We start from the raw sequence: 15,985 nt of genomic DNA, 5'->3' as shown, positions 1-15,985 counted from the left end.
TGGAGTTTCTCGACCCGAGGGTGAGGAAAAAAACCCTCCAGCAGTGTTGTCACGTCATCCCTTATTGTCATTCTGTCTAGACGTTACAACCGTTTTTTTTCAGGGACGGATGAGGCAGCTGGCAGGTTCGCATGCACGGTTTTGACATGGGGAGAACACGCCCGTAAAAGCATGTTGCCGATTTGGTGCGGTGTCGTCCGAGAACATTATACGGGCAGGTAATGCCGTGTCATCGGTGGAGTTGGATCTAGCCACAACGCTAACGAAACCGTGTAGTAACTCATACAGGAAAGAAGTGGCGTCATGACTAGCGGAGTATTGCTCCGCTGCTATAGGCTCTGCTTTCTCCGGCGCTGTAGTATGTCCGATAGAATCGAAAAGGCTGTCGAAAAACTCTTCTTCAGCGACCACCGATCAGGTACAGGCGAAAATCTTGCTCACGATGAAAAAGTGACCAGCGTACATATTAAGCAAAACAGACTCGCCATGTATTCGATGAACGATGGGACTTTTCGCTGACGTGTTCGGTCCCCTCGGCGGGTAAAGGAACTTCTTTTTTCAACGAAAAAGACTGTTCATGGGAGCTAGGTGGCTGCAGCAGTAGAATCGATTAATTGCTGTCGATAAATAACGCTGGGCACTATCATTTAAAGTGTAAATTATGAAGCCAAAGAGCAGGTTTGCCGAGGAAGCTTTAACTTCAGACAAAAACGTCTTTCTATCTGATAGTTATATATAAATGCGGGAAAAAATGCTACGAATTTATTTGAGTATCTGTGTGCTAAAATCGATGACAATTTGCCACAAGCGTGAGAAGAATTGAAGAGAGCTGAGCAAATAATGCATCATTTCACATTATGGCACAGCATCCGTCTTGAGGTTTCATGCTTTCTACTCCTCTAGCAGCTGTAGCACGTTGCTGGGTGTTGTTTCGGGATGGTCTGGCAGAAGTTTTTGCAACCTCTGGCAAAATGGGTAATGGCGACTCTTGCTCCTGGATGGATGAGAAGTTTTCGGGAAGTTTCAGCTGCTTGTGAGTGTTGTCTCTGCTTATCCTCGAAGTGGTAGACCCGGTGCTGCTTATTTGTCTCAAGTCCGAGTTTCGGCTTTCCTCGTCGGCAGCGTAAATATGAGTGAGGTCCTTATCCGACTGCTGGTGCTCAAGCCCCAACTTGGAGGCCGAGATGAACAAGTCGTCAACGTTGATGTTGGCAAAGGAACTGCACTCTATAAAGTTCTGTAATTGCAGCTGTTCGGCAAACTTTCGTCCCGATTGGTATGCAACTTGTCTCGAGCTCTCCAAGTCTCGTTTCGTTCCGACAAGAATGATCGGCGGAAAGGACTTGATTCGCCCATCGATGTAAGTGAGTTTCCTGCTCCCATCTTCTTCATTAATGGGGAGGTTTGAGTATCTGAGAAGTAGATTGGTGAAAGTGACTTCGTCGTCAATGGCGTATGTGAGGATGATAGCATCGGATTGGACGTAAAGACACTGTCGTTGCTCGTTGTCACGGAACTCGTTGTCGACGGTGTCGACTATCTCCAGGTTGTAGTAGACTCCATCAATCGAAATGCGCTTTGTGTATGTTTCTTCGATCGTCGGATCGAACTCTGCGGAACTGACGCTTCGAACAAAGAAATTCACCAAGCTGGATTTTCCGGTTCCCAAGTCTCCTGCGACGACCACTCTGATCACTGGATTGGACATATTTGGATTCGGGGTCTAGTTAACGCGAGAAATGAGCTCGCTACTGTGTATTTTGCGTGGTCTAAACTTTATGGCACGACACTAGGCTTGCGGCAGATGGCGCCTTGAAATGGAGCTATCGGGAAAACTGGATGGGGAAGCACCGAACAAGCGGGGCAGATTAGTTGAAGTAGAGTCGGAATATGTCTACCAGTCCCAAAAAAAATGCTTTCGGTGTGGCACAAATTTAGCAAATTTAGCTCTTCGAAGGCGTGGCTACTTCAATTTTCTGTACCTTTCTATATCACCGAGCGGTTTGCAAAGATAGAAAAAACAAACGGGGAATGGATCGGGGAGGCGTCTCCGTGGATGAGGTGAGTGGTGAACAGGGAGGCTCTGGAGCAATTGCTCTTCTTGCGCTATAGACAGCCGGGGTCGGTGAGGAGCAAAAGAACAGCCAGGGCGGCAGCGGCAGAAAGCAGGGAAGCAACGGTGGAAACCGTTGACGCTGTGGACGCAACCCAGGAAAAAAGGGAAACGCCGCCAGCTATATATATAACCTTCCCGGATAGGCAAGAAAAAAAAGAAAAGAGCGTCCATGCAGCTCACTTGCATTCACACCCCCCGCCGCAGAGCCGCAGACCGTCCTCTCTGCAGCACATATTTGTCTGCACCACGGTCTAGCTCCTAAACACGCCTTAGCCGCAACGCATGGACCGCCCTTCTCCCCTGGACCCCAGCCCCTAGCATCTACGGGGCGAAGCGTCTGGAAGCGGGAGGGCGAATCTGTGGGCGCCACGTTCTGAAGCTTTGTCGGCGTAGCGGTGGGTTAGCGAGTGCAACTCTACTGTGCCACATTTACGGGGTGCAGGTAAGGAGCACATGCCAAAACGCCAACATGCCAGCAAGTCTACAACAACGCCACGGTGGAACGCCTAACGTTTGCAGCTGTCATAGGATGCCCGGCGTGACACAACGCCTCTGGTCTCGGCGCCGTCCAGCCACGCCCTGGCGGTTACCGGATGCCTCTCCTGCCAGCACGGTGAGTTAGCGCCTCCCGATGGCCCGTCGGACCCAGATGTGTCTCGCCCTAGAAGATGGGCCCGCCCACATTTGCTGCGACGGTTCAACGGTTTTTCTTTTCCAAGTTCGTTCTCCCGTCGGCCTAAACGGGCGACCCGCGGGGCGTGAGCAGAAAAAGAACGGAAAAAACAAAGGAAAAGAGATAAGAACAAAGACGCCCGAGCGGGCTTGATGGGGATGTTTTCTGCCGAGAGGGCCCGCTTGTGCCTGGGCTGGGGCGGCACGCTGCGTGGGGGGTTTTGCCTAGGGGTTTGCATGCCGCGGTCGGGGTAAGAATGAATGTAATCGTGTTGTAATTGTACAAACTATGAGCGTAAATAGATACAGAATGAAAAAAGCTACATGGAAGGCTGAAGATGGGAAGGTAGGGTGAAATTAGGACTCAGGACTCACTCGCTTTTTCAGCAGTCTCGGCCTTCTTTTCCAGATCTGCAACAAGGTCTCTCACCACGCCGCACCAATAGTCGAACGAGGCCTTCGTCCCCTTGAGCTTGACAAACTTCATGTAGCAGCCACCAAAGCCGTACTCTGTTCCGACCTTATCCACAACCTCGACCCGGATGGTTGTCCTGAGGTTTTCCACCTCGATGGTGTAGTTGCAACCGTTGGAGGTGTCTTGTGCGTTTGTAAACGTCAGCAACTTCGTTCTGGCATCTGCCTTGATCGCCTCAATCAAAGTCTCTCTCGTGATTATATCGCTCTCCAGCCAATGCTCGGAGAAGAAAATGTTGTTCTTCGGGGTATACTTGGGGGTATATTTAGATTTGTTGAACTTGAATGAGAACTTGATCGATTTCCTAGCGCTCGGCTGTTGGGAAAATGGGGACTTGCTGGTGTTGGTCTTCGCCGTCGATGATGACGATGAACTGCCAGAGGCTTTTTTGCTGAAGGCAGAGAAAAACTTCTTTAACCAGTTCGGACGGTTTGTCCCCGTGGCTCTGTCAACTGGAGTAAACGTAGAATTTGCGTTGTTTTTAGTGCTGGCTTCCGTTGGAATCTCCATCTTTCGAGGCGGTATTGGCTTGGTTGTATTTTGTGAAGCGTATTTGCGGTAGGCATGATGCTGGTCCTTCGAAAGGGCTCCTTCACGAGAAACAGCATCAATCGGTGATAGGTGGACTGTCCTACCAGGCTCGTTCACAGGTAAAGAGGGGGTGGAGTTTCTTGCTGGATTGAATAGCGAAGGAGGAGCGGTGTGCTCGTTGGTGGGAGTCATCGACATCCGGACACCCGATTTCAGTTGAGAAAACGGACGTGTTGACCTTGATTGGCTACTTGTGATGGTGCTTTTTGGCACTTGCTCTTCCAGCGTGGTGTATAAAGAACCACTTATCTCGCTGTCAAAGCTATCGTCTGCTCCGTTATCCAAGATACGAGGTTGGGGTAATTCATCAGCATCATCAAACACCGAGTTCGCAATCTCCTCCTTCGACATTTCATGGACCGGACTATTCTTTATCAACTCCGAACTTCTCCACTTGAGCTTTCTCTCGTTAAGTTGCTGTGACATGTCATCGTTAGTGGAAGTGCTGATTAACGATGTTCTGAGTTCTAATCCCTTATCAACATTGGGCACAATGTTCCTATGAACAGTGATGTTATTTTTCATTGCGGAATCCGAAATGAGGCTTTTATCCAAAAATGATTCATCGGCATCCTCAAAAACTTTCCCGTCACCCATTTGTCTCAAGTCTTCCTCAGTGGGAGTCATCATCCTTATCTCAACAGCTGAATGTAAACTATATGTGGTATCTTCGTGAGGAATAAATTTGGAATCAACAGATTTTTCTGGTTTATGAGAATAGGTCACAGATGACATATTTTTATGTTTGGAGTTGTAGTCATCAATCTTCACATTTTTGTATTCATCCTGTAAAAAAGTATTCAACTTTCGGGTCGAAGATGATTTGATTGATTTCATACTAGAAAATTTTCTCTGAACCGAAGAGTTGTTCCCATTCAGCTCCTTTTTCAGCAGCTCTAATTTACTATATTGGGTATCAGATTGCGGGACAAAAAGATTAGCCTTAGGGTCTAGATTTGATGTATAGTAAGAAGTGTTGGTAAAGCTCGTATCACTCTTAGGATCTTCGCTCGAAAAAGTTGCATCTTCAAAATTGAGTAAAACCATATCATTGTCAACTCTTGACTTGGGAGCCTCGTCTTTCCGTTTCGAAGCTGCCGATGAAGAATGAGTTTTTTTGCTAACGCCCTTATTGAGAGCATTCGAATCAGTATCTGCAAATATAGTTTTCATCAAGTATTTATAATCTTGAAGGTCGGGTAATTCTGGCAAGTCCTTAGGGTTAACAGTAACGGCTCTTGAACTGGAAATATCTGAATTATCGATGATTGAAGAAATGTTCACAGTCTTATTGGTTTGCTTGTTATTGCTATTACTTTTGGTGTTGGTATCTGTGGTCTTGCCATCAACTGTGTCTTCTGTCTCAAGGATAACATTTTTCGCACCAAAAAGGTTAGTCATGCTAGAGTCTGGACGAATACTTAGATTTCTTTTCATATTGACGATGGATAAAGTGGATGCAGAAGTGTCACGCCTGAGCTTTTGGAAAGAAACCGATTTGTTAAACGAGGTTGATGCAACAATTGGGTTATTTAATTGATTTCTATTTTTCACCTTCGGGGGCGATCTGGTTGGTTTCAGCTCTTGCTTTTCAGACTTCAAAACTTTTCCATTTTCATCCTGGATTGTGGTGATAATGGTACTACCAGATCTTGGTATTGATGTCTGCGAGCTTAAAGTTTTCCTTGAAATTGATTTCTGCAAGTTAGGAGGCTCCATGCCATTCGCATGTGTCAGCTTATAGTTTTTCAATAGATAGTAAAACATCTTTTCTGAGTTTTTCTCCTTGTTTTGCAGTTTCAAAACGATCTGAGATTGTGATATGCCATGCCAAAGAGTTTGCAAATTGTTCAAGATGTCAGGGTCAAAATTGCTCACCGGCTTGGAGATGTCCAAGTGATCCAACTTGTCCTCGACTTCATCAACTGCGTTGTCAGGATACCTGAGCATCAAAGGGTGCTGGGAGATTTTATCTATACTTATCCTCTCATTAGGATTTACTCTCAGCATCGACCAGATGAGGTCCTTGGCCTCATCGGATAAGTTCGAGGGCATGTGGAATTTACCCGTCTGGACCTTCAGTAGGAGCTGTCTAATGTTGGGATCATCAAAAGGTAAATGTCCTGTCAAGAGTGCAAAGAGAATGACACCACAGGACCAGACATCACTGGGGGAGCCATGGTAGGTTTTACCTGCAACGATTTCAGGAGATGCATAATGTGGGGAGCCACATGAAGTTTCTAATAACTTCTGCTGGGTTTCCAATGCTGCCATTCCAAAATCTGCAATCTTTATCTTACCATTTTTATCGAGCAAGATATTTTCAGGCTTTAAATCTCTATGACAGATGTTGAACTTGTGACAATAAGAGACACCATTGATGATCATTCTGAAATACTTGACTGCATCCTGCTCGCCCAGACGTCCGTTGCTGATCAAGAAATCGAACAACTCACCTCCTTCGACGTATTCTAAAACCAAGTAGAGTTCGTTTTTGTTCTCCCACACGTCATACAAGGCCATGATGTTTGGATGGGATATCAACTTCATGATGATGATTTCCCGTTCAATTCCGTAAGGGAGGCCGTTTTCATCGACCTTTTGCTTTCTCTTCTTTTTCCGCTGGTTATTGTTCGAGGCGGAGTTGGAGCCGTCGAAGTCGATGATGTTTTTCGGAACGATCTTGATGGCGGCCAGCTGACCCGTGGTGGTATGTTTGGCCAACCTGACGCGGCCCGTGGAGCCCTTACCCAAGGTCCTACCCAACCTCCATGGGCCAACCCTGTTTTCGACTTTGCGCTTGCTCGAGGACGACTGATTTGAGTGCTGGGACAATCGTTTTGTGGCGTTGGCGACGGACTCGACGACTTTATCTATCTGGTTTGGCGTTGGGGTGACGGACCGTGTCACTGCCGCCTTTGCGGCCTTTGCCGCAAACGACGGGTGGTACGGCTGTCTGTTTTCTTTGTCGGAGATATGGGACATGCTGTGTTTCGACGCCTCTGTTGACTAGCTCTACCCTTGCTTTGCTTTTCTTCTTCGGGAAGGGGTCTGCTTTTCTTTCTCTATCAAAGACTGCTATCTGGGGGTGAAGGGGGCAGCAGGCTGCAGCACGCGTGTCGGGAAAGCGGGAAAGACTTGGTCGAGACAAAGAAACAGATGGCGGGGGGCAGCGGAGCTCAAAGACGGACGCAGATCTGTTCGAAGGATGTCCACACCAAACAAAGAAGTGTAAACAAACAAACAATCGCTCTGGCCTGTTTTTCGCTCCCGTCCACGGGAGGGCGCCACGCGAAAAATGAGGACCGGCGGTCGCGGCGGCTCTGCGAAACGTCAAGACGTGGGGAGTTGAGGATCGAAAGCGTGAAGGGCTAGGGCCGCAGTAGGTGTTATACAGGGTGGGGTATTCGTGGCTCGGAAGGGGTATGGTAAACGGGTAGACTATATAGCGGCTAGCGGGACGAGGAGGGCGTTTTGGAGCAGGCGGGGGCCTCGTCGGGGTCGGCTGGCGTGGCGCAGGCGGCGTCGAAGTGGGAGAAGCGCTGGTGGAACTGCTTCTTCAACTCCACTAGGAGGGTGAGGACGTTTTCAAACGCCTTGAACTTGGCCATCTCGTCGTTGATCTGCCTGAAGCCCTCGCTGTCGGAGTAGTCCTCGTACTCGGACACCTGCGGCTTGCTGAAGTACTTCTTGAGGAGGCGCGTGATCTTGGCGTACGACTTCAAGTACTTATATCGCACCAAGGCCGCGTCCGAGTTGAGCTGGAGGTACTTCAACGCAAGCCACTTGCCGTCGAGGGACGAGATGTTGTTGGGCAAGTCCAGCCGGGCGAGCGACAGCGCGTCCGGGCGGGGCTCGAGCTTCGAGTAGTCCTGCGGAGCCAACGTGATCGACTGTAGCGGCAAGCTGGCGACCGGGTTTCCGTGGCCCTGGCCCTGGCCCTGGCCACCGCCGGCATCCCTGCCGCCCTTGTCGTTGTCCGCCGGCGACGGCGACCGCGGCTCCCCGGGGCTCTTGCACCGGCACCACGCAGGCACCGCTGCGTCGCCGCCGTTCATCTGCGAAAGCTTGCGACACTGTTTCTGGAGCGACAGGTACGCCGACTTCTTCGAGAGCAACGTGGAGTCCGACGGACAGTCCTCGCAGTCGGCGATCTGTAAGTTCGGCTTCACAATGTAGAAATCCATCCTGGGTGTGAGGCTGGGGCGTGGCAACAGAAAGGGCGCTGATCCACCCCTCTGCTAGCACACTGGTCTACTACGTCCTGTACTACCACCTCCGGCTGGGGCTCTGGGCTTATATACGTGCGCCACCACCTGTGGCCTGTCACGCCCCCAGCGCCCTTCTTTGGGCATGGGGTGGTCCCCGTCCTGCTTCTGGCCCGGGCCCCATATCAGCCGATTCCTGCTGGCGGGGCCAGGCCCGTTCGGGCGGGCTGGGCCCCGCGGGGGTCTGCGCAGCTGCCCCGCGGGGCCATTGTCCTGGCGGCGGAAGAAAACCGTTGCGGGGAGCGGCACAGACAGTGAGTGTGCGGGGAGAGAAAAGGGGGAGAGCAAAAGAAGAGAAGGGGGGGGGGAAGAGAAGCGGAAAAGAAGCGGAAAAGAAGCGGACGCTGACGTAAACGGGGTGGGACCGCGTTCTTACGTCAGCACATTCTTACGTCAGCGCGTTCTTACGTCAGCGCGGTGGAGGCGAGTGGGCGAGCAGGCGGGGTGCGGGCCCCGTCGGGGTGAAAAAAAAGAGAGCTGAACAGGGTAGAGGAACAGCATCAGAACAGGTGGGCAGGAGCAGGGCCGGAGCAGAGCAGAGCAGAACAGAGAAGAGCAGGGCAGCGAGAACCAAGATGGCTAAGGCAAAGGCTAGAACGACGATTGTGCAGCTCGTGTCGACGGCAAAGACCGGGTACAGAAGAACGCTGCTGGTTCCAAGAACAGCCCGGGAGATCACGCAGGTGAGATACGACCCGGTGGTGCAGAGACACGTGCTGTTTGTGGAGAGCAAGAAGCGCAAGGGCGAGCAGCCAAAGGCGCTGGACTTCTCGAGAGGCGCGTTCCTGTGGAAGAAGAAGTGATGTGTAGGTAGATAGAGGTAGATAGCGTGCTGTATATAGGTCAAGACATGAATACATGACATGAGTAGAAATGGGTGGCCCGGTGGCGACGCGGGTTACCCGGCCGGGGCGGCGCGGTGGTGCAAAATTTGCCCTCGTGCGCAATGAAGGGCAGCAGCAGAGGGGAGGAAGGTGTGTTGGCCAGCCTCCGGATCTCCTCTCCCACACGGCGGCTCTATGAGCATCTTGACCAGGTGTGAAAATTGGCCCTTCTCCACGGGGCTCTGTTCCTGCTGCAGAAGCCATGGACGCCCTGTAGAACGCCTCCATGCCATCGAGCCGCTTTGCATCCTCTCCGATAGCTCTGTCGCCAGGTACCCCTTCTCTAGAAAAGAGACCCGGAACGCACACACTACAGCACAGTGGCCATCCTTGAGAGACACCGCTCGACAACACCCCTCTCCGGCGCCAACAGACAAGCAGCAAGTAACGAGATAACACCTCCCCGTTTCTCCCGAGCATGAGTGACAGCGACATGAGTCGTGCAGACGACATGGTCAAGGCCGAGGACACGGTCGACGACGGCGTGCTAGACTCCGGCGACGCAGACAACGCTGCCAGCGGCAGCGACAGCGAGGAGCACGAGCTCGAGGACGTCAAGCAGGAGGAGCAGGACGGCGACGACGGTGACGACGACGACGAAGACGCCCAGGTCGACGCCGCCATGGCAGCCGCAGACACAGACCCCAAGCGGGCCGTCGAGAACGAAGGAGCAGACGAAGACAGGCCTGGTGAAGGAAGCCTCGAAGGCGACGACGTCGGCGACGACGACGACGACGACGACGAAGAAGATGAAGACGAAGATGACGAGGAGGACGAGGATGAGGTCTCCCGGAGGAGAAAGAAGAAGAAGTCGGGCAACCAGTTCTTGGATGTCGAGGCCGAGGTCGACGAGGACGAAGACGAAGATGAGGACGAAGACGACGAGATCCTCCGGCAGGAGTTCTTGGCCGACGACCAGAATATGGAGCCCGGCGAGACAGAGGCGTCCCGGTCCCACAGAAAGTTGGACAGAACCAGAGAAAAGCTCGACGAGCAAGACGCACAGGCCTTGGCCGACCAGTTCAAGGCCAGGTACGGCCGTTCCGCCTCCGCAAGATACATGGGTTCCACCCAGAACATCTCTCAGCGCTTGCTCCTACCTTCGGTTGAGGACCCGCTAATCTGGGGGGTCCGTGTCAGAAACGGCAAGGAGAAGGAGTTGGTCAAGCAGATTTCCGCCAGAATGGCCAACATGAAGGGGACCCAAGAGGTGTACTCCGTTTTCCAAAGAGACAGCTTCACAGGCTATATCTACATTGAGGCAGTAAGAATGGACGCCGTCAACCACATCTTGTCCAGCTTGCCCGGCATCTACAACAACGTCGGTAAAGTCTTGGTTCCGATCGAAGAGTACCCAGACTTGTTGAGACCAGGCTCCTCGCAGGAGAGCCGGCTCAAGCCAGGCTCCTATGTCCGTGTCAAGATCGGCAAGTATAAGGGAGACCTCGGTATCGTCGACAACCTTGCCGAAAATGACTTGGAAGTGAGGGTCAAGCTTGTTCCAAGATTAGATTACGGTAGGTCAAACAATTCCATCATCGATCCTTCCACGGGAAGAAGAAGGCCCGTGAATTTCAACTCTAAATTTAGACCTCCTCAGAGGTTATTCTCTGACATCGAAGCGCAACAGTACGATGCCGAGCATCTAACTACCGCCAAGAGAGACAGAAACTACTTCATTTACAGAAACGAAGAATACATTGGTGGTTTTCTTTACAAGGACATCAAGTTCAACCAGTTGGAGACCCAGAATGTCAAGCCAACCTTGCACGAGTTGACTTTGTTTGATTCGATGAAGGATTCCGACGGAATAGATTTGCAATCTGTTGCCGCCACTTTGAAAAACGCCGACGAAAAAGCCATCTCCTTTCAACCAAATGACAGAGTCGAAATCATCAGCGGGGAACAATCCAAGATGAAGGGTAAGATTCTATCCATTGCAGAAGCCACTGTAGCAAGAGTCTTGCTGGAAGGTAATGAGATCGAAAGTGATGTCAACAACACAATTGTCGAGGTTCCAACTTCTTCCTTGAGAAAAGTCTTCTTGCCCGGCGATCACGTCACCGTTATCCATGGTGTCCACAAAGATGAAAGTGGTTTAATCGTTAATGTCAAGAACAACCAAGTTACTTTGGTTTCTGACCAGACGAAAAAAGATATCATGGTTTTCCCCAACTATTTGGTCACGTCGGTGGATTCTTCAACTACTTCTTCCAAAATTGGTAGATTCGAATTGCACCAAATGGTCAACTTGAACTCGCACAAGATCGGTATGATCATCAAAGTGGAGAAGGAGGTTTTCACAATTCTATGCACTGATGGTCGTGTTTTGAACTTGGAACCGAAAAGTATAGTGTCCGCCTTGGACTTCAACAGAATGACGGAGAAAACCACTGATAGAAACGGTCTTGAAATCAAGGTCGGAGACGTTGTCCGAGAGACTATCGGTGAGAAGAGGCAGGGTAATATCATGCACATATACAAATCATTCTTGTTTCTCCATTCGAAAACAGTTTATGAAAACACCGGTGTGTTTGTCACCGACTCAAACTCCGTCCAAACAATCGCCAACAAGGGTTCGATTGTTTCTTCATTCAAGGTGCCTGACTTGAACAAGATGAATCCAAATAGAATGCCGGCCCCTCCAAGCACCTTCTTAGCAAATCAAGCCCGGTTTGGTGGTCGAGACATGACGATAAACCAGCATGTCAGTGTCAGGAAGGGGCCTTATAAAGGTAAGAAAGGTATCATTAAAGACGCGAACGGTGATGTTGCAAGGGTAGAAATGCACAACCCTGCCAAGATTATTCCAATCAACAAGTCTGACCTTCTTTTTGAACTTAGACCAGGAAGCTATGTTCCTCACGAACAGTTTTTGGAGAATTACAGGGGCAGAAATGCCGGCTTCAATAGAAGACCGCAGAGCACGCCAAGAGCTGGTGGTGCTCCTCTAAGTTACAACTCTGCAGGTGGATCCTACGGAATGCCTTCGTACGGAGCTTTCAACAGCTTTAATAATTCCGGTAGCCAGCCCCAGCCTATGGGTGACAAGACCCCAAGTTGGTCCAGCGGTGGGAAGACACCATCGTGGAGCTCTAACGGTGGAGGGAGAACCCCATCGTGGGGCGCCAATGGGGGAGGCAAGACACCATCGTGGAGCTCGAACGGGAACGGTGGAGACAAAACCCCATCGTGGGGCTCTAACGGCGGAGGGAAAACCCCGTCGTGGAATTCGAATGGTGGAGGGAAAACCCCCTCTTGGAGCTCAAACGGCGGCGGCAAGACCCCATCGTATGGTGGGAACAAGACTCCATCCTGGAGCTCCAATGGAAGCGGAAGTGGAAGTAGGAGTGTCTGGGGCGGAGACGGTGGGAGAACCGAGTACGGAGCTGGTGACCGAAGTGTCTGGGGTGGTGATTCGAGTGCTACAAAGAACGGCGTCGACTGGGGTGTTACGCCTACGGTTGGAGACTGGGATGCTCCAACCCCTTCTGTCGTGAAGAAGGAGCAGCATGAATGAAGAGCGGAGACATCAAAAAGAAAAAAAAAAAGAACGCCCGAACGGACAAATGAACGAACGAACGAACAGACAGACTGTCAGAAACTGTATTTGTGTATATCCCTATGTATATTTCCATATTCAAATTCATCCCTCTGCACTGCTTATCAAGCACCATCATTACAAGGCTCCCGTGTCTGCCCGAGGCGGCCAGCGTCGTATGTGGATCCGCCTTCGCGCGCCCCACGAAGAGAAGTGGTGATGTTTTTGCGTTTTGGTGTCGATAGATTTTCCAGCTGTGTTGACGTGTTGGCCTTCCGCTGCCTGGAGAATGATCCTGACGGACACGAAGACTCTGGCGCTACACAAGCACTGCCGTTTTCTTCCCCATAGTACTGCTCAATACGTGAGATCTCACTGAGGCACTGAGAAAGACAGAAACAGAGACATTGCAGCCATGAAGTATCTATGTCTATCGACAATAATAGTCGGATTTTTGGCCCTATTTCAGGGTGCCGAAGCTCTTCGTTTTGAGCTTGCTGCTCAGCCACACAATGCCGAACCACAGTGTGTTAGAGAGTTTGTTTCCGATGGTCAGCTTGTTGTTGTCACAGCCACCAGTACCGGACAGGTTGGTGACGGCCAGGTCTTGTCCATGCGTATTACAAATGCAGACGGCGATGAATACCGTCGTAAGGATGACATTGCAGGCACGATCAAGGTTGCATTCAGTGCCCACGAAACCTCTAGCTTTGACATATGTTTTACAAACCGCTTGCAGCCAGGCTACAACCACCATGGACGTCAACTTTCGAGAGAAATTGAGTTGGAAGTCGAGGCCGGTGCCAACGCCAGAGACTGGAACGCCATCCAGAGTGCCGAGAAATTGAAGCCCTCTGAGGTCCAGTTGAGAAAGGTTGACGAGATGCTTGGAGAGGTTATCACCGAGTTGGAGTATTTGGTTAAAAGAGAAGAGCGTTTGAGAGACACCAACGAGAGTACCAACCGTAGAGTCAAGAACTTCTTCGTCGCAGGTACCCTGATGTTGGTGGGCGTTGGTGTTTACCAAGTTCACTATCTGAGAAACTACTTCAGATCTAAGCATATTCTTTAGATTTTCTTCTTCTTTCTCCTATTCTCTCCACTGTCTGTTGTTTTATACACCCTACATTTACTTCTTGAATATTTATAACCACATGTATCTGTTGAAGTAGAGGGAAGCTATGTTTTAAATACTCCGAGTCGACCCAACAAGACGAAGAAATCAACGTAGCCTATATACACCTTGCCGTTTCCGGCCGTTTGCAGCATACCGACGGCACTGGCATCCAACTTCCCCACTTCGATTAGCTTTTTAACATCCGACAGATATAACTTTCGGCTCCTCAAAGCGCCTTTGTCCCTCTGAAATTTCTCCTCTCCCTTCTTTGCAGACACAGAATCCAACGCGGTCCACACATCTTGCCAAAGCATGTCGATGTCTTCAATGTATTTACTAAACAAAAGCCAAAAGTACCCATTGTACAACCATTTTTCGAAATCCACCACGTCTGTTCCTTCTATAGCCCAAGAAGTCAATTCCTGCATGCTAGGAACAAGTTCTGCCGGTATCTGAAACTCAGTTTCCAGTATTAATTGCAGGTCGGCGACCTCGATGTCAGGCTTTTCCTCTGTTAGCTTGGTATAGATCTCGAGTAACTCAGTCTCGGCATCTTCTGGAATTTTGTATGCGTGAGATCCGATAATCGGAGTGTAGAATGGGGGTTCAAATGCCGTTCCTTCAAGTCCTGACCTTTTTCTTCTCATAGTGTTCGTTTCTGGTACTTGTACCACTGTATGTTTCTATGATACTGAGCAGCAAAAGTCTCAGTTCGGTGATGAGATTGGATGGCTGATACGGGTGGTTTTCCTCGGACCTTTTCTAGGCGAGTTTAATTTTCTACCCGATATTTTTTTCATGCTTCTAGCCCTGGCTACGATTAGAAACTCGATAATGAATGAAATAATTAAATTTACATCTTGAACGAATACTAAAAAATAGTTTGCAATAACTGTACATATTATAAATAAAGGTGATAACTCTTTAGTGCAGGATAAAAGAGTCACCACGAGCCCATGAACCCTCCTAGGTTGGCGGCCTGATTTTGGTCAGCAGTGGCATTGGCATCATGTTGAAATCGTGCCTGCTGGTGCTGATGTACTTGTTGCTGTTGCTGTAAAGGTTGCTGTAAAGGTTGCTGTAAAGGTTGTTGGCTTTGTGTGCTTGCAGCTCGGGCAAGGATTTGCTCAGGGCTTAAAATCGACATGAAGTTCTGCTGGTCCTGAGATCGATTTTGAGAAGGTGTTACAGATTGGCTATCAGAACCTCGTTGTCCCTGTTGTAATATTCCATGTGGCGTCATTTGAGAAGCTACTTGAGGGGTTGAAGCTTGACCTTGACTCTGAGACCCAAGTTTTCTAGAACCATTCTGAAGCTGTAATGAGAAGTCGTCTGCGTTGAATGCATTTTGCTGCTGAAAGTTGAATTCCGGTGTGTTTGTTGAGGTCCCCATATTCAGGTTATTGCCAAACCCATTTGAAAGATTTACATGCGGTGATTGTGCTGAACTTGTAAAATTAGGAGTGGCAGTGTTACTCAATTGTTGTTGTTGTTGCTGTTGTGGTGGTTGCTGTTGCAGCCGGGGAGATTGCTGTGATGGCTGCTGCTGCTGCTGCTGCTGCTGCTGCTGAAGAAATTCTTGATATAGCTGTTGTCTTTTTAGCAGTTCTTTCTGACGATTGTTACTCCATTCTGCAGCATTGTTTATATTCATCTTGGTGCCTGCTGCAGCGGGAGAAAATTGTTCGGCCTGAGAAGTCTGCTTCGCCCGGGCTTGGTTTTGTGGATGGGGGGAAGATACATTTTGGTTCTGCTGCTGAAAGGCAGGACTGAATCTCTGGTTTGAATTCTGTGCTTTTTGATTTTGCGATTGCAGCATCTGCTGTTGTCTAGCCAGTGCCATCTTTTTTTGAAAAAATGGCATCGCCTCTGGATAGAGCTGGTTCAACAATTTATAATGATCAAATAACTCCAAACATTCAGGCGGTGGATACACCATCTGTGGCAATGTGTAGTTCCTTTTATTATTCGAGGTGCTCGAGTAAATGTCATTTATAGATGCCAAACATGTCAAATTATAATGGATTCTTTTCAAATAGTTATGATACAGCTCCTTTTTTTCATTGTAATTTGGAGATGTCAGATTCTGCTGATTCAGAACATACTGTTGCAATGCGACGCACTTGTATAAGAGCACGGTGTTTATTTGAAGCAATACCTCTATACGGCGCTTGTCGATCGCCTGGTCCATTTGGGGCGGCTGCGACATATATGCTTGCAGCAATGAGTTGAATGATTGTTGTACCGCATTCATTTCTCTATGAAAGTCTTTTACTCTCACTCCGTTGGCCGAATAAAGTCTTAAAAATATGTCTTGTCAC

General features: G+C 49.5%; 9 protein-coding genes across 9 annotated transcripts; 4 read left to right on the top strand and 5 right to left on the bottom strand.

Moving 5' to 3' along the window:
• Window positions 1-850: 850 nt before the first annotated feature.
• On the bottom strand, window positions 851-1,708 carry PICMEDRAFT_70940 (hypothetical protein; the record flags this gene model as incomplete). Its single annotated transcript, XM_019163776.1, has 1 exon — window positions 851-1,708. The coding sequence occupies one exon, from the start codon at window positions 1,706-1,708 to the stop codon at window positions 851-853; it is 858 nt and encodes a 285-aa protein (XP_019020507.1).
• A 3,744-nt stretch (window positions 1,709-5,452) lies between these two features.
• Window positions 5,453-6,839, bottom strand: PICMEDRAFT_57440 (hypothetical protein; the record flags this gene model as incomplete). The annotated part of the gene is made up of 3 exons (XM_019163238.1): window positions 5,453-5,519; window positions 5,620-6,636; window positions 6,757-6,839. The coding sequence occupies 3 exons, from the start codon at window positions 6,837-6,839 to the stop codon at window positions 5,453-5,455; spliced, it is 1,167 nt and encodes a 388-aa protein (XP_019020506.1).
• A 467-nt stretch (window positions 6,840-7,306) lies between these two features.
• PICMEDRAFT_70938 (hypothetical protein) lies at window positions 7,307-8,041 on the bottom strand (the record flags this gene model as incomplete). Its single annotated transcript, XM_019163775.1, has 1 exon — window positions 7,307-8,041. The coding sequence occupies one exon, from the start codon at window positions 8,039-8,041 to the stop codon at window positions 7,307-7,309; it is 735 nt and encodes a 244-aa protein (XP_019020505.1).
• Window positions 8,042-8,141: 100 nt separating this feature from the next.
• On the top strand, window positions 8,142-8,872 carry PICMEDRAFT_100845 (hypothetical protein). Its single transcript, XM_019159625.1, has one exon. The coding sequence runs from the start codon at window positions 8,208-8,210 to the stop codon at window positions 8,601-8,603; it is 396 nt and encodes a 131-aa protein (XP_019020504.1). The 5' UTR covers window positions 8,142-8,207; the 3' UTR covers window positions 8,604-8,872.
• On the top strand, window positions 8,422-9,013 carry PICMEDRAFT_14858 (hypothetical protein). The gene has a single exon (XM_019160568.1). It carries the CDS (start codon window positions 8,698-8,700, stop codon window positions 8,923-8,925), a length of 228 nt encoding a protein of 75 aa, XP_019020503.1. The 5' UTR covers window positions 8,422-8,697; the 3' UTR covers window positions 8,926-9,013.
• A 615-nt stretch (window positions 9,014-9,628) lies between these two features.
• PICMEDRAFT_28489 (hypothetical protein) lies at window positions 9,629-12,526 on the top strand (the record flags this gene model as incomplete). The annotated part of the gene is made up of 2 exons (XM_019162544.1): window positions 9,629-11,948; window positions 12,006-12,526. 2 exons carry the CDS (start codon window positions 9,629-9,631, stop codon window positions 12,524-12,526), a joined length of 2,841 nt encoding a protein of 946 aa, XP_019020502.1.
• A 436-nt stretch (window positions 12,527-12,962) lies between these two features.
• On the top strand, window positions 12,963-13,619 carry PICMEDRAFT_70936 (hypothetical protein; the record flags this gene model as incomplete). The annotated part of the gene is made up of 1 exon (XM_019163774.1): window positions 12,963-13,619. One exon carries the CDS (start codon window positions 12,963-12,965, stop codon window positions 13,617-13,619), a length of 657 nt encoding a protein of 218 aa, XP_019020501.1.
• A 107-nt stretch (window positions 13,620-13,726) lies between these two features.
• PICMEDRAFT_9862 (hypothetical protein) lies at window positions 13,727-14,311 on the bottom strand (the record flags this gene model as incomplete). The annotated part of the gene is made up of 1 exon (XM_019165136.1): window positions 13,727-14,311. The coding sequence occupies one exon, from the start codon at window positions 14,309-14,311 to the stop codon at window positions 13,727-13,729; it is 585 nt and encodes a 194-aa protein (XP_019020500.1).
• A 210-nt stretch (window positions 14,312-14,521) lies between these two features.
• On the bottom strand, window positions 14,522-15,959 carry PICMEDRAFT_14856 (hypothetical protein). Its single transcript, XM_019160567.1, has one exon. The coding sequence runs from the start codon at window positions 15,916-15,918 to the stop codon at window positions 14,608-14,610; it is 1,311 nt and encodes a 436-aa protein (XP_019020499.1). The 5' UTR covers window positions 15,919-15,959; the 3' UTR covers window positions 14,522-14,607.
• Window positions 15,960-15,985: the final 26 nt, after the last annotated feature.

This window comes from Pichia membranifaciens (genome assembly GCF_001661235.1).
Source record: "Pichia membranifaciens NRRL Y-2026 unplaced genomic scaffold PICMEscaffold_1, whole genome shotgun sequence".
NCBI classification, from domain to species: domain Eukaryota; kingdom Fungi; phylum Ascomycota; class Pichiomycetes; order Pichiales; family Pichiaceae; genus Pichia; species Pichia membranifaciens.
The sequence above is the reverse complement of the archived record's forward strand: the minus strand, read 5'-3'. Positions and strand labels throughout refer to the sequence as shown.

Coding starts and splice junctions, on each gene's coding strand:
- PICMEDRAFT_100845 (XM_019159625.1), top strand. CDS start 8,208: ATGGGGTGGTCCCCGTCCTGCTTCTGGCCCGGGCCCCATATCAGCCGA.
- PICMEDRAFT_14858 (XM_019160568.1), top strand. CDS start 8,698: ATGGCTAAGGCAAAGGCTAGAACGACGATTGTGCAGCTCGTGTCGACG.
- PICMEDRAFT_14856 (XM_019160567.1), bottom strand. CDS start 15,918: ATGAATGCGGTACAACAATCATTCAACTCATTGCTGCAAGCATATATG.